At 45.1% G+C, this 15,088-nt stretch overlaps 1 protein-coding gene across 2 annotated transcripts in view; it reads right to left on the bottom strand.

Moving 5' to 3' along the window:
- Positions 1-13,544, bottom strand: part of dock11 (dedicator of cytokinesis 11) — a 51,871-nt gene extending 38,327 nt beyond the window's left edge. For both annotated transcript variants that reach the window (XM_070855308.1, XM_070855310.1), the window contains exons 1-8: positions 13,246-13,544; positions 7,350-7,466; positions 5,632-5,721; positions 4,661-4,743; positions 3,929-3,995; positions 2,407-2,502; positions 1,762-1,896; positions 917-1,100 (exon numbers count right to left, since the gene is read on the bottom strand). In XM_070855308.1, coding sequence (XP_070711409.1) covers positions 917-1,100; positions 1,762-1,896; positions 2,407-2,502; positions 3,929-3,995; positions 4,661-4,743; positions 5,632-5,721; positions 7,350-7,466; positions 13,246-13,350 — 877 coding nt within the window. In that variant the 5' untranslated portion in view covers positions 13,351-13,544. The remainder of the gene's footprint in view (positions 1-916; positions 1,101-1,761; positions 1,897-2,406; positions 2,503-3,928; positions 3,996-4,660; positions 4,744-5,631; positions 5,722-7,349; positions 7,467-13,245) is intronic.
- Between the last annotated feature and the right edge of the window lie 1,544 nt (positions 13,545-15,088).

Below are 15,088 nucleotides of genomic sequence, written 5' to 3'. Positions count from 1 at the left end.
GACATGCACGAATAAAGGTAGGTCAGATCCAGTCCAACTACAAATCATGTATTGCAAATCAGTTCCAATAAAGCTCTGCTCTCCTGTGAGCTCTAAACAGAGCTCTGTTTGGCAGCAGGTTGTGTTTCCCTGATGGACACATTAATATCTCACAGTCTACCGGCCAAATTAAAGAGGGGCCGTTTTCACTATTCTGCTGACTCCCAGGTGACAGATGTTGGACTGAGTGAACTCTCATCTTTCTTGGATCTCCTCCCAGTTGCTCATCGGCATCTCAGAGATTTGTGACCATGCTAGGACTATTGGGTTTCACTGGACTATTCTGCAGGCAGTGTGTTATTATATAAGGAAAAAATGGCCCACAGATGCTGGCAAGACATACGCAAACTGCATAAAAATTGCTGGCGTTCTTCCACAGCTCGGGACGAGCAATGAGTTCAACAATTCGCAGTGACTGCCCCCTGAAGAAGCACACGCTTGAGTGAATTTGGGAGTACAACTAAAGAGCGAAACGAACCAATATAACAGACTGAAAACAGTATTCAGATCCTGAGCTTTGATTTACCTGAATTTCCAGCTGACGTGTCACCATGTCAGTTACTGCTGCGGCAACTACAGGTATAGTGTTAAGCCTATTTACTGCCTATGCGTCACTGTAATATGGAAGCCATTAAAATGTCATAACACAGGGCTCACACTCAAATTCAGGGGGGTTTTGGACTCCCTCCACTGCCAGCCAGGGGGCTTACTGTAACCCTGGACAGCACTCAAACGGTCATGTTCCAACATAACATCATTATTATTATTATCATAGCTACATGGACCGTGACTGCACAGCGACTTTTCAGTATGACTGTAAATAACAGGGTGACTGAAAGACGATGTGGCCGTGTGCGGTAGTTTTCAGTGAACTCACCCAGGGCACAGTCCAGTGTCTCAGCACCATTCCTCCTGTCCTGGCTGGCCTCAGTGCTGCTCTGCAGAGCCTGCTTCAGCGTGACCACCCACTCCTCCATCTCTGCCTCGCTGTCTGCAGCCAGGAAGTGGCTGTAGCGGTCTTGCATCTTCAGCTCGAAGCCATTACGCCGCATCTTAGGGCTCTGAGGGAAAGAATTACTGTGTTGTATATATTTAAATTTACTAAACACTGGATTATTGTATTTTATATATTTTGAATTTTAAATCAAATAATAATAGTGTCAATACAACAGGATTTCTCCTTAAGGTAAATATCTTTTAACCAGAACATTTGACCGAAACCATTCGTGACAAGTCAAGCACACAGCACCCCACAAGCCTCCACATTAAACCCACTAGGCGGAATGAGTCTCCTCACTCTTCCCATTCATCTTCTGAATGTGCTCATCAAGCTGAAAGCTTCCTGGCAGCCTCTCCAGCCAGTGCAGACCTGAATGTGGTACCAGCCTGTGCCATGAGCCAACAGCAGCGGCCCCTTCATAATCTGCTAGAACCGGACTTTTCTGCCCAAGTCGCTGGAATGCAGTAAATCTATCCAATCCGAGCGGCTAAAAGCCCCTGGAGCGTGGCGAGACTAGGAAACGCACTGGCTTTCACGAGGGCCGGGGCTTGTGTCAAGAACGGAAAAACCTCACAGTGGGCGCAGAGAAAGACAATCCAAAAAGAGTTCGGTGAAAGGAACAGCGTGGTATGTTGAAAACTTATGAGTTGGCTGAACTGAAGGGGAAAAAAAAGGCTGCCGCTGTTGTTGCAGCTTCTTTGATTGTTTCCAGCCATGTATACCTGGATGACGTCTATGCAGGAGTCCAGGTAGATGGACCCTTTGGTTTCCTTGCAGTTCTTCTCATCCTTGTAGGAGTTGAGGATGTAGGAGCCGTCGGGGAGCTGAGACAAGTAGAAGAACCTCCTTTTGAACACCTGCAATTCACGGCAAAGTCAGAGAGCTTCATGTTAAACACACTGCACGCAACTCATAACGGTGAAACGCAGCATGAAACGTCTGCTACTGTCTAAATTTAAGCTGATTGAGGAGAAGATGCTGCAGATGTTCGACTGTTGCACATCATATTTAAACATTATTTTATATATTGACCTTTCACTTGTTTTATGTTTATGTCTTTCCTTGTTTTTATTTCCAACACTGCTTTGCTTTATTCTGCTTTACAAAGCATTATGTCACCACTGACAACAGCTGCAGACGATTTCTGTGGTTAATAGTTTACAGATGTAAATGCTGATGTTAAAATGATAAATGACGACAAAATAATGCAGAAGATGATAGAGAATTGTGTAGTTTTAATGGTGCATTAGCAAAGAAGGAGAACTAATAGTTGCCGTGTTTCAGTTCTCTTGTGAAGCCTACGTTTTGCTCTCATTTGTTGGGTTCGTTTCACATGAATAACGGCCAGATTGATGGCGGTGACTCACCCTCATGGAGACAGACAGGCTGCTGTTGATGTTGGCTTTCTGAAGCCAGCCCTGCTTCAAGATGCCCCCCCTCTGGGAGCACAGGGATGCTGTGTCCTGACAAACACACAAACACCGGAAATCAATCGCGGCACACTTAATTCTGCCAGTTAATTCAGGTTAATGGTTATTACATATTAAGCATCTTTCTAACAAGCAGCTGGTTGAAAGAAATCTTTACTGGTCACAGTTGCAGTGGGAGAATTCGCTTCCCAGAAATGGGTCGTCATAATTTAGCCTGACAGTGCAGCCTTTCTATCTCATAACTCTCATGGGACTGTTCATCAGCACCACAGAGAGGACAAACATTCATCACAAGGGGATGGTCTCTTAGCACGCACTCTCATATGCACATACGAATACACACACACACACACACACACACACTCTCTGGAGTAATGCATCCGACCACTTGGACGAACTCACAGTGCAAGGAGTCCTAATTACCTTAATGCAAGTCTGGAACATGAGTGACATGACGTTGTGTGAGAGGCGTGTGTGTCTATGTGTGTGTGCATCACTGAGATGAGCCTAATCACAGTGAAGTGGCATTTTGTCCTCCCGGCGTCACGCCTCCTCCTCCTCCTCCTCTCTCTCCAGCTTTGTCCTGTAATCTAATTGGCCGGCTGTTCTCCTGCCGCAGCTCGCTCAAGTCCATGCATCCCTCAGTCGTACAGCGCCATGCAAACGCACCTCGCCACAACCTACCTCATATATACAATGCTGGTGTACATTATCTCCTGAATGCCTGATGCCTCTCATGCATTATGACTGATTTGTTGCTGTATTTCTATGGATTCATATAAAAGCCTCTATAAAGGGCATTTAAACAAGAGACAGAAAGACGAGATGATTTCATTTGCATGTGTGTTTTCTCTTTTTCTTCTTAAATGTTCCTCTTAGACTGCCGGGAATGATACTGTAGAGGTAATGTAACAGCAGCATGGCTCTCTTTGAGAAGAAACAGAGCCGGCTCCTCCCCGTCCAGGCAGCACAGCAGCATTTATGTTCCTTCAATTAAACCCCTTCTCTGTCTAAGTTTGTCCACGTCCAGGCCGAGGGCAGGGGGAGGAGGATCGATGAGGGCTATTTATAGGAGGTATAAGGCTGCTGGTTTCACTGCCTCGCACTCAGTCACTGAGGGGTCACACCGCTGGGTGGACTGAAGGACTCACAGACCATAAGTCACAGGGAAGCTTCCAGCATGATTACCAGTTCAATGCGTGTCCCCGCTGGACACGGCTGCTCTGTTTGCTCGCGCTCAGGCGTGCTGAATGAATTTGTGTCTTATCTCCTTGATTCGAGAAGATTAAAGGGGTCATATTCATGTGCGAGCAGGGTTTATAGCACATCAATAAAAGCTGTGCAAATGTGTGTGCTTCAGTGTGTCCATGAAAGGCCCAGCGAGTCAATAGCAGGCCGCTCATCCTCACTGCAGTGATCAATGTCTGTGAGGTGACGGCGCTCGGGCCCCTCGACTCACCTCGTCTTTGGCGTCTTCATCGATCTCGAACACGTGAGCAGGCAGCTTGTCTGTCTTCAGGCCTTTGCTTTGAAAAGACAGTGAGAGAGGGTCAGCGGTCTTCAATAAATCAGCCCCCTCCCTACTGTACATGCCCTGTGGTGAGGTCTGCTGTCTCTCTTCTTCTTCACTCTTTGTAAAGCATGAAACAAATCGCTGCCCGGTCTACACATCTTGCACTTGTCACATTTGCTAAAACTGCCCTGCGTCGGTCAGAAACTCTTGCATGTGTTATTGCATTATCATTTCTTTTCCTCTGGAATATTAAGGGATTTGGAAATGCTGTTACGCATATGTCCCTTTGACACACATTTATGGATCAAGCACAAAAATAATTCCCTTCAGAAGCTTTATCACCATTTATATATGAATTCTGAACGTCTGGGCTGCACCTGTTGCGTTGTGGAGAAAAATCTGTCTGAACTCTGTGCAGCCATCTGAAACCGTGTGCTGTATGTCCTCTACTCTGCTGAGCTGCGTTAATATACAGGAGCAGCGATTTGCTGCCGGACCGACAGATTGACCCCTGAGAGCAGGGTCAATCTCTTGTACATGTTACATATTTGGCAGTGAAGAACGCTGATGTTTTGCACAAACTCTGATCTCTAACATCTAAATTTCCCACGTATCAAAATCTACATTTCTAATCTATATTATCCGTCAATCCGTGTGCATTTTCCTTATCTTCCTTACCTCGGCAACATGCGGAAGTCACCAGAGTAAGCCTCATATTTGTAGTTGATTACGTGCCAGTCGGTGTTGTACATCTTGATGCACTGCCAACACAGAGAGCTGGATTAGGGGCAGCAGAGACATTCAGATATAACAAAAACATGCCATCCCAGCAATGTGGCCTAACTGAGCACACAGTACTTTCCTCTGACTGTGAGTCATGCAGGAGGACAGAGTGCTCGGTTCCCTATTCTGAGGAGAAAAATCCACCTCGATATGAAGAATTTATGAACTCAAAATAAGTCTGCAGAGTAGCAGAAAGGCTCTTTACCCCTGCTTCCATTTGCTACCACTCAAGATGGTTTTCATTGTACATGTTACTGTTTATTCAGTGTGAAACTGCAAGCAGAAATTCTCAAATAAGTCAACTGAAGGGATCTTTGTTCAATAGGTGCTGAGTAAGTCTGGCTCTGTCTTAACAATCCCTGTGGCAGTTGTTTCCATGCTGTATCATGGCCACGAGAGCTGGCCGAGGACGACCGCTTCAGAGCCTGGCAGAGCAGCAGAGTATATTCACGTAACGCCCGACCAGTCTGTTTTTCATTGCTCATATAATATATCGCCAGTGCAAAGCACGTGTTTACTACTACTGTGCATTCTGTGTTCCTTTACGAGCTTCAAGTGACCACTTTGGGCCGAATTTCGTTCAAGCCTGCTGTGAAGTCATCAAGAAATCATCATTTAAGTCGGTTAAGAGTTGAATTCAGAGCTCTACTTGCTGCATTTGTTTAGAGCCTGCAGATTCTAATTAACAACATTTCATGTTGTTAATTAGAATCAAAGTCATATTGTTGGGAAGATTTCATGCAAACTAATACCTAAGCTTGCATTTTTGTTCACTCCAAAGCCTCCTTTTTTATTCTTGGAAAGGTTAGACGTCATGGCTACACGTGTGCTGTTTGGCACCAAAAGGGGCCTCTGGGTTATAGTACCTCTTTGGCGAACAGACTCCTGGCCTCCCGCTCAGCATTCTGAGGCACAGAAGGAACAACAGTCCTCCTCTGCCGGGAGATCTGGGACTCCTGCACGCACACGAACACACACACATGCACACACACACACACACACAGAAACAACACACGGGCAAGAATAAACACAAATACGTGACATGTTGGTAGTGACAGCTCTTTGTCTTCAGCACGGCAGGAAACCAAAAACAGCAGGCAAACGGAAAGTGAGTGAGAGAAAACAGAAGGCGTAGATGCAAAGACACAGATGAGTGTTGACAGATTGTCTCAGGATGGGAAAAAAAAGACTAGACATGGAGCGAGCCGTGCCTTTAAACAAAACCACATGTGTTTGAAGCCGCACCAATAAACACAGAGCCAGAGGCACCTGGCTGGACTGTATCTGACTGGTCGGGCCCTGGGACCGGCCCGTAAACAACTAAGCCTGGTGAGTCGAGGATGAACAGTGATTCATGACGGGGAACCTTTCTGGAGAAAGTGGCATTTTAACGGCTCTTTGTTCCCGTTTGGTTCAGAGAGTTTCACAAGAAGCTGCTGATTTGGCTGTTTACCGTGGAGATCTCAGCAAAGGTGTGTTGAGGTTAGGAGTTTGCACTGTATCTGACCTTGAAATCACAAGCACCAGATGGATCTTGAACGCAGGAGACACATGCAAACAGAGGAGCTTGGAAGCAGCATTGAGTCACAGTCCAAATACACAGCACGTACAATAAATTCTACAAATTTACTAGAGAAAACAGTTCATCCACTTTTATGCACAGAATGTTGGTTTTTTATGACTAATCTAAAGACATATCTGGTTTATTACAACTTTGATCTCGTTCCTGTTTGTTATGATAACGCTGGACTCACCACAGTCATTTGCTGAGACAGTGCAAGAAACACAAGCTGTCAGACAATCAGGCTGTAAAAAAGCCAACACTTCAGTCAGTTATGTTTAACCCCTACATTTAGGGGTAAAACTGAGTGCACCTGCAACTGCAGTGAGTGCAGTAAATCTATGTTGAACCTAAAGGTCAGTCTGAAAACCTACATCAGATCATTGGTTTGCTTGTGTTTCTGCCCCGTCTGACCTGTTTTTACTATGTAACGGCTTTGCTGAGCACAATGTTCTTACACCCAAAACTAGATCCATGTTGTTGTTGGAAATCAGATTTGTCCTTTAAAGGATTTTCATGTTGGGCCTTAGATGTGTGAAGTGCCTGTTAAATCTCTCGGGGGGCTACTTTGCCCGTGAGATGCATTTATCCAGGATGATATATCCTTATCATTGTTATTATCATTATTATTAGCTTATTCTAAACATATCAGTGACTATGTCAACTAAGAAATTTGAGCTTAAGAAATAATAACACTAATAATGTTATCTAGGTTATGTAAAAAAAAAAAAAAAAGGTTGATAGATTATTCTCTGATTTTTAAAACACTGTATCGGCTTCAGAGTTCTACCATAGAATCTCAAGTTTCAGCCAACCAATTCCTTAATACTTAGATTGAAACTAAGATTATGGAGGAGAGCACGGACTAAAAAGGCCGTCTGAACTGCCCCTGCACTCTTACAAAATGCTCTTAGCAGACAGCAGACTGCTGGGTAAACTACACAGCTCCCTGGGTTATGACCTGGGTGAGAGCCAGTCCCAGGGGATACAGCTGGGAACGAGGAGGTGGGGGGGGGGGCTTACCGAGACATCGTCGACTGGGCAGAGCAGCAGGTCTCGGTGGGGGTCACTGTGGATCTGGGCCTTTCTCTGAAACACCACAGCCTCATAGTCCAGTGGTTCAATGATCTTTGGCTGCTCCTGAGAGGGGAACAAGGACACAAAGCAAATGCATGTAGCTTCAGGTAAACAAACTACTTCAGTCTGATCATTCTGTCTTTACTGTGGCTCTGGCAAACTCTATGTGCCCTTACTATCTGAAAGCAGTTAACAAGGGCTCACCCCCAGAACTTTTCACCACCCATGCAAAAGCAAAGCCGCAGGAGAGCAGAGAGGCAACCACAAAGTTCAGAGGACTGTCACGGTGAAGGGAAGCAGTTGCTCACACAGTTGTGGGCGGAAGAAAGAAAAAGACAAAAGATAACTCAGGGGAAGCAACTGACAACAAATACATAGGCCGAGACAAAGAAAGGTAAGGTGAGACGAAGAAGCAGTGAAATGACTAATTCTGATCTGACTCGCGTGGCCAAATAAGACTTGCATGCTTGACAGAGGCATATGTAACAATGAAACAAAACACGAGCACTACACCACGTGCCACATGGCAATTTTAGCTTAACATAACTTCCTGTTTGCAGTTTCATGGAGAAGTGAATGATATGAAATTATTATGTCTCACAGAGGCCTACAGGCTAAAACCCAGCCTTCCACAACTAGGTCAAGATGTAATCACAAGTATAAACCTAAACCACTTGGAAAGATTCAGAATTAATTCCAAGAAAGTGCCACTTTAAGCTCAGGCTAAGCAGTGAAGATGGTGATGAATAGCTTAGCCAATAAGCCTTGGCCGAGCGACACCAGGCCGCTCGGACTCGAGCAGAGGAAATCAGACTGTATGGATTTGATCAGCTTCTGTGCCACATCACTGAGCCACCGCCAGCGGGTCTGTGGGCAATACGTGCAGGGCACGCCGCTTAGGGGAACAAGAACAGTGGGGAGAAGGCTGGGAGAGTGAGACTGAGTCATTTTCCACACTCACATTTCCATTTAAGAGCGGCGTGGCTGACATGCAGAGCTGTGTTTTCCTGTTGTGGTGCTGTTGGAGAGGGCAGAGTGAGGACGCTGCTTTTTTCCTTCATCTACTGCCTTCCCAACATGTCTGTATGTGCACTTATTCAGTAATTCTGCATATAAGCTCTTATATAAGTTGAGGGTTTCTTGAAATATGCAGCTTCACGTGCCCAGAGAATCACTGAACAGTTACTCTTCCCCTTATTTCCCCTTAAATTTCACATTTTCTCTGTCATATTCTTACTATAAGTGACGGGGACCTATATCACACATGAGCACACAATACTGAACAAGACTGAGCAGTTTCTCAAACTAACTCAATCTAATATGAAGCACTTTATAAATCAAATACATTGATTTTTGCTTAGTCACCAAAACGAAACGTTACAGAATACTTTAGATTTGAAACAAAGTTTTCGGAGGCTTTGAGCAACTTTTTAAGAAGGAAAAATAATTGAATTCCCTGCTGTCCGTTAGTATCACATGTATTGATGATGATGTTGACGCAGAGTCTAATGTTCAAACCCAAGACTCCATCAAACAAAGATGCGAATTGTCTTGTCCATCAGCCCGGCATGTTTAAAATGTTCAGAAAAGTTGGCTCTCTGCTACAGTTTAAACTCAACTTTTGCAAGACTGAACAACGTCTGGCCACATGGAAGAGTTCTGTGAGGTCTAAGGGGTTAAAATCTCCCTCTTGAATATCCTGGTGTCTGTGCACAAGCCAATACAGGAAAGAGAGTTCTCCCTTTCCATGTTCTCCAACCAATAATTTGGCCCATGAAATAGGCTGGTTACACGTACATGTTCTCAGCACATTTTTCCACCAGACTTTTCTCAGTTGTCCACATGTACCCTGTGTTTAGCATTTTTTTTTTAACCACCAATCTGAATAAAAACGTCCCAACCCTAATGATACTTGTGGAATGTGAGATTTAGTATTGGCCAATGTCTCTGTGTTATGTAGCATCACTGTTATCTTTTTACATAAAGACGGGCCACTCAACGGACGGCCGGCAACCTGAGCAGCAGCAAAAGCACAACACCTTCGAGTCTGTTGGAAGCATTAAGCCGACACATGACTGTGCCGGCCCTGCACCCAAAGCAGCAGCTCCGCTTCCTGTCATGTGCAACAAGCTGAACCGCAGCGCTACAAGTCAGAGGCAACCGTTCGGCAGCACACGGCTCGAGCTGCAACACCGATCATGTTACAGAAACAGGAGGGAGGGAGGGAGGGAGGGGGAGGGAAAGAGAGAGAGAGTTCTGCTTTCAGAGAAGAGGAAAGAAGCTGAAGAATCAGAAGCAGGCAGCTGTGAAGCCACAGTCTCAGTGATTGAGAAACACAGACAGAGAGATGGTAAAACACTAACACACACAGGACGTGGCCCAACACTTGGGTGTAGCTCTGCTACATGACGCAAGCAACCAAGACACTTTCCCATCTTATGTATGATCTGGCCAGAGAACAGTCAAACACCAATCACTGAGCACAGAGCATGACTCCCAGTGTGCCTCCAGGGGGGCAATGCTGATGATGCTGATACTGCTGCTGCTGCTGATGATGATGATGATGATGATGTTAGTTAGGGTGCGTTTCCAGATGTCTGTACCCCATTAGAGTTCTGCAGATGTAAGGCGCTCGTGTCTCCAACACGGCCAGGTGGATTTTATCACGTCAGCTCAGGGGAAGCTTGCACTTCTACACACACACACACACTGACATGAAAGTCTCACACAGTATGAAGCAGCTCCACTGTCCTGCAGCTAACATCTCTGATTCTGTGCGTACGCGTGCATGCACAGACACACGGCGGCTCGTTGGGGGAAGAGAAGGAGCCTCTTGTACCCTTGGACTGCTCCCTGTCTATTCCGAAAAAGTGGATTTTGTGTATGACCAGAGCCTCTTGCTGCACATTAGGGATGTACAGTTTAATACGGGATTAAACACCAAATTCAAAGCAGATTATTTGGAATTTAAGTTTTAGTTATGCAACGCATCTCATAAACAATATACATGAGAATATGGTGGTTATTTTCTATTCATTTTATATAACTACATGTGCTGCTGTCCAATTTAAACTATACATCCCAAAAAAGATGTTTTAAGCTTTGTGACAGAGCCTTTTTACACAAATCTAATGTGTTTATCAGGCTAAAACATAAACTTTTCTGAACTCCCCTCATTCAGCAGCATTTAATCCTTCAGTTTATCTAAAAACTTCCACAAAAAAAAAAAAAAAAAGACCAAATATGGAGCCTTATGGTTCCTCTGCACAGCGATGTGGCGGTGAGGCCTGCATGGCAGAGGGGAACGTGGGATACTTGGACGTGTTTAATCCACAGAGGGTGACATTCCTACATGTTTATTTGGGAGTCCAATCCGCATGGACACTGATGTGTCCTCTGCACTCAACATGTCAGCACTGCATTCCTAGCCTGCGTTTTTATTTACTAGTAACAAGGCAACACTGGGTTTAAACCCACAAAAGACCAAACAGGCTCATATGCTACACCGACAGATGAAGAATAAGACGGGCTTCTTTAGATCTGACTGAGCAGCACCTGTTCTTTTATTTTCTTCCTGGTCAACAATCAGTCCAGACCTGTTTCGCAGCAGATATTTTAACTTGTCGTGGGAGGAAAAGCACAAGTGGAATGAATGACATTAACCATGGCTCTGCAGTCAGCACTCATGTTACACCACTAACTACCAAACATTTTTGTTACTGATTAATATGCTGATTCTTTGCCGGGCTCCAGCCCAAACACTGGTGTTCTAATGTCTGGTTTTATTTGACCAACTCTCCAGAACCACAAGACATTCAGTTTCCTTCCTCTCATATAAGACAAAGAAAGCTGGACCAAGCAACTGCTTAATTAACTGATAATGGAAATTGTTGCCCATTGATTTGCTGCTCATTAATCCCTTACTCATTGCAGCTACTACTCTATGAGGTATGAGGCTTCGTTATTGGTTCCAAATGATCTTTTCCTGATTTTCCTGATACATATTGATGCAGGTCAGATTACTGTATCAATCAGTAACTGGTCCGGTTCCTTATGTGTATCTGATCTGACTGTGTTTAAACTACAATCAAGTCTTTTCACTTAGTTCTTCCAACTATCAGGCTGACAGTAGCTGTTCACTGCTGTTTACATGAAACACCACAGAGGCCGGTGATCACTGATACATCAGCTGATGGGACTTTTCGTGAAGCATGTAAATTCTTATTGTCCCAACAAAAAAAAAGGAAAAGCCATACTTTCAATGTTCTGCACACTTTTGTTTCCTCTTATCTGACTTTGTGCACGGAAACACTTGTTCCCTGGAAAACCAAAGAACGCGAGCATGGAAGGAAAGACTTAGAGATAAGACTGACTTTACAGAGATGAAAAGGTTCAGAGCGAACACACAAACACAGTCTCAGAGGAAGCATGGCCACGGCATGCCTGAGGGAATCCCCCATGTGAGAAGAGCGCGGGCCCCGCAACCTCCACAAAACACCGTTTGTTCTCAGTTACTGAGCCAAACATTGGCTCCATGAAACCAGCAGCTGAAACCTGCTACTAAAAAACACAACAGAGCATGAAATCACACGTGGTTATGGACACACACACACACACACACACACACACACACACACACACACACACACACACACACACACACTCGCACCTCTGTTAATCAAAACCTTATCACATGCTTATTATGCTGACAACCTCTTTGCGTCACACTCCTCAAGATGATCATCATAAGACTAAAGTCTCACTCCAAGGGGACAAGAGTTCATCTCTTCTACAAAGCCGCCCCCGCCCAACTCCATCTCCACTCTGTGAGCAGCCAAACTGAGTTGAAGCTGCAGTTTCTCACCGTCTCGTAATGAGAAAGTGGACGAGTTAGCAGATGGTTTTGGTTATAACACACAGAGAAGACACCAGCAGGCCGGCGTCAATCTGCAGCGACATCACTGGAAGCTTCAAGACAAATATCACACCTCTGACGTGCTGACATGTTAAGAAGTTCACACACACATGGGCACGCGTGCAAAACACACATCCAAATGCTGCATCAGCAGGATCCTCAGCTATTCATCCCAAGCCACTGCGCCTAATCCCTCATTATAGCAGTCTGGTCCGAGCCACTACCAGCCTCCAGAGCGGCCATTCATTCACACAAAGGAAGGAAAACTAAACCATTAAGACATATTTTGCAGTCATTAGCAATTATGTGCACACTTCTGCACAATGTGGCCATTTCCAGCAGGAATAAAGAGGCTCAGACACACACACACACACACACACACACACACACACACACACTGCTCCAAGGCAAGGACAGGGGAGCCATGCTGCAGCTGTCCAACTGGCACTGCTCTTCATCCGCCAGCACACAAAAGGAGCCGCGCACAAGTGAGAAACCATGTGTTCCTGTGGACAATGTCACGTTATATTCTAGTTAGACAGCCGAGCCAGCACATGGGAGCAGGACTGGCGCATTCTGTCGCATATCTGTGTTTTAACATGGCAGAGATTGAGCTCACTGCCTCGGGGAGCCTGTGAAATTGTTCCAGTGCGTTCAGGGACCGAGCGGAGCTGCGGTTAGCTGGAGGGGGACGGTCAGGTTGGCGCAGTGGGTGAAAACTGGGGGGAAACAGACATAAAAGAGTCTGAGGAGTGAGGGGGGGAAAGCGTAAAAAGAGGAGCAGCAATGTAGAAAGCAGGAGTGGAGAAGCTGGAGAGGGAGGACAGAGGGGAGGGGAGGGGAGGGGAGGGGAGGGAGCGGGCTAGCCACTTAGTTCCGTTATGTATGTTAGCTAAAATGACCGCCGCCGGTCCACGGACAGCTCACCACAAGGTCCACGGTGCTCCTCACAGCCTCCGACACGCTCTGCCTCACTTCCGCGGCAGTCCCGGGCTTGCTGAGCCTCTTTGTGAATTTTCGCACCTCAGACATCGCGCCCCTCTGCTCGGAATCCACGTCGTCGGCCCCGCGGTGACTACGTTCATGCCGCGGCACCGGGCGGAGCGGCAGCGCTGCTGTGTGACACCCAGATGTGACACCCAGATGTGGGCTCCTGTAGGAGGTGGACCGGCCAGGCGGGGCTGCTGCTGCTGCTGCTGCTGCTGAGGATGAGGATGAGGATGAGAGGAGACCAGAGAGGGTGTGACAGAGAGAGAGAGGCTTCACTCTTACCTACTTCCGTTTGTCTAACTTCACCAAAGATCGTAAATGCAGCGAAGACGGAGGAGTGGGCGTTAACCTGACAGCGTCACACTCGCTCCTTATTTCCTGCCCGATTCCTTCTACTTCATCTTAGTTTGGTTCGAGGTGTGTTTTATGCACCATAACCTGAATATATGAGTTTTATGGTGAACACAATTAAGGCAAATTTGCCCGTTTTGTTAACAATGAATGCTTTTACAAATTTCTGCAGGAATGAAGTTAAACAAAAAAAGGAAGCCTGCATGGGAACCTTACAAAACTATAGTTTCTGCCAGCTGTGATGATTATTAATATGATACTGACATGAACCTGGAAAATGTACAGTCTGTAAAGAAGTCATGTAAAGAAAGTCGACATAAATTCAAAATTATTGTGCAGAATTTAAGTTACACAAAATAAAATTTTACTTTGTCTCAGGTGCTTGATTCTGTGCACATTTTAAATTGTCCGGTGTTTTATAAATGATCATGTGTCATTCATGCACTGGAATATAATAGAAAAGCAAATCTGTAAGTAAATGTCAAGTAGAAAGAAAGTTCTGCCATGAAAACATGCTGCCATCTTGTGGATCATTAGGAAACTGCACTTTTTTCTAAACAGCAGATTTATTGAGTTTTTCTGGCCTACACATGCAGCACAAACACCAAATGTAGAGGACATGCTCCCCTTCTACAAAAAAAGGTATTAACTGTCTGATATTTAAGCTTCTTCTCAAACTCATGGACACTTCCTGCTATGTGACAGGCCAATTTCCTTATTGATTTAATAAGTAATCGATATGGAAATTCCTCAGATGTGTATTTAATGACACTCAAACACATGTAGGCAGGACACCAGGGATCACATGAGCGTGGCCGGTGACACTGATCTTCTATGAGGATTATCTATATGGGAAACTATTACATTCAGGCAAAAATACACACCAAGAATAAGATTAGTGTTTTGGTCTTGCATGACAACTCATGGTATCTGAAAGGATGCTGCCAACAGGACTGGACCGGTCTTGTGTACACTACTCCCACTACACAACCGTAGTGAGAACAGATGTCAGCACATAAAATTAGAAATGAATATATGACATTAATCATACTCTGACTCCTGCTGATAACACGTTATTTTAGTTTATTTTCTCCCAAGTTGTATAAAAAGGAATGTTCAGCCATCTTTTGGTACATTTAACTGTGTATAGATATTTGGGGGAAGCAGTTAGCTGAGAACTCAGATTTTAGGGCAAAGGTACTTTGCATTGTCAGTATGAATATAGTGACTTTTACTTTACTAGAAAGCAACCTTATGGTCACGTGTACTTGCTAGACGGTTAAAGCATAGTATAGCATGGCACAGTAAAACTGCTTCTTATCAAATGAGAAGTGAATACTGAGCAAGCCTTGAACTCTAAATGGGTTCAGGGAAAAAGAAAGAAAGCAGAAATGCTCATCACCATGGTGATGCTCTAAAGAGGCTCGAC

The sequence above is a fragment of the Pempheris klunzingeri genome, chromosome 23 (genome assembly GCF_042242105.1).
Source record: "Pempheris klunzingeri isolate RE-2024b chromosome 23, fPemKlu1.hap1, whole genome shotgun sequence".
NCBI classification, from domain to species: domain Eukaryota; kingdom Metazoa; phylum Chordata; class Actinopteri; order Acropomatiformes; family Pempheridae; genus Pempheris; species Pempheris klunzingeri.
The sequence above is the reverse complement of the archived record's forward strand: the minus strand, read 5'-3'. Positions and strand labels throughout refer to the sequence as shown.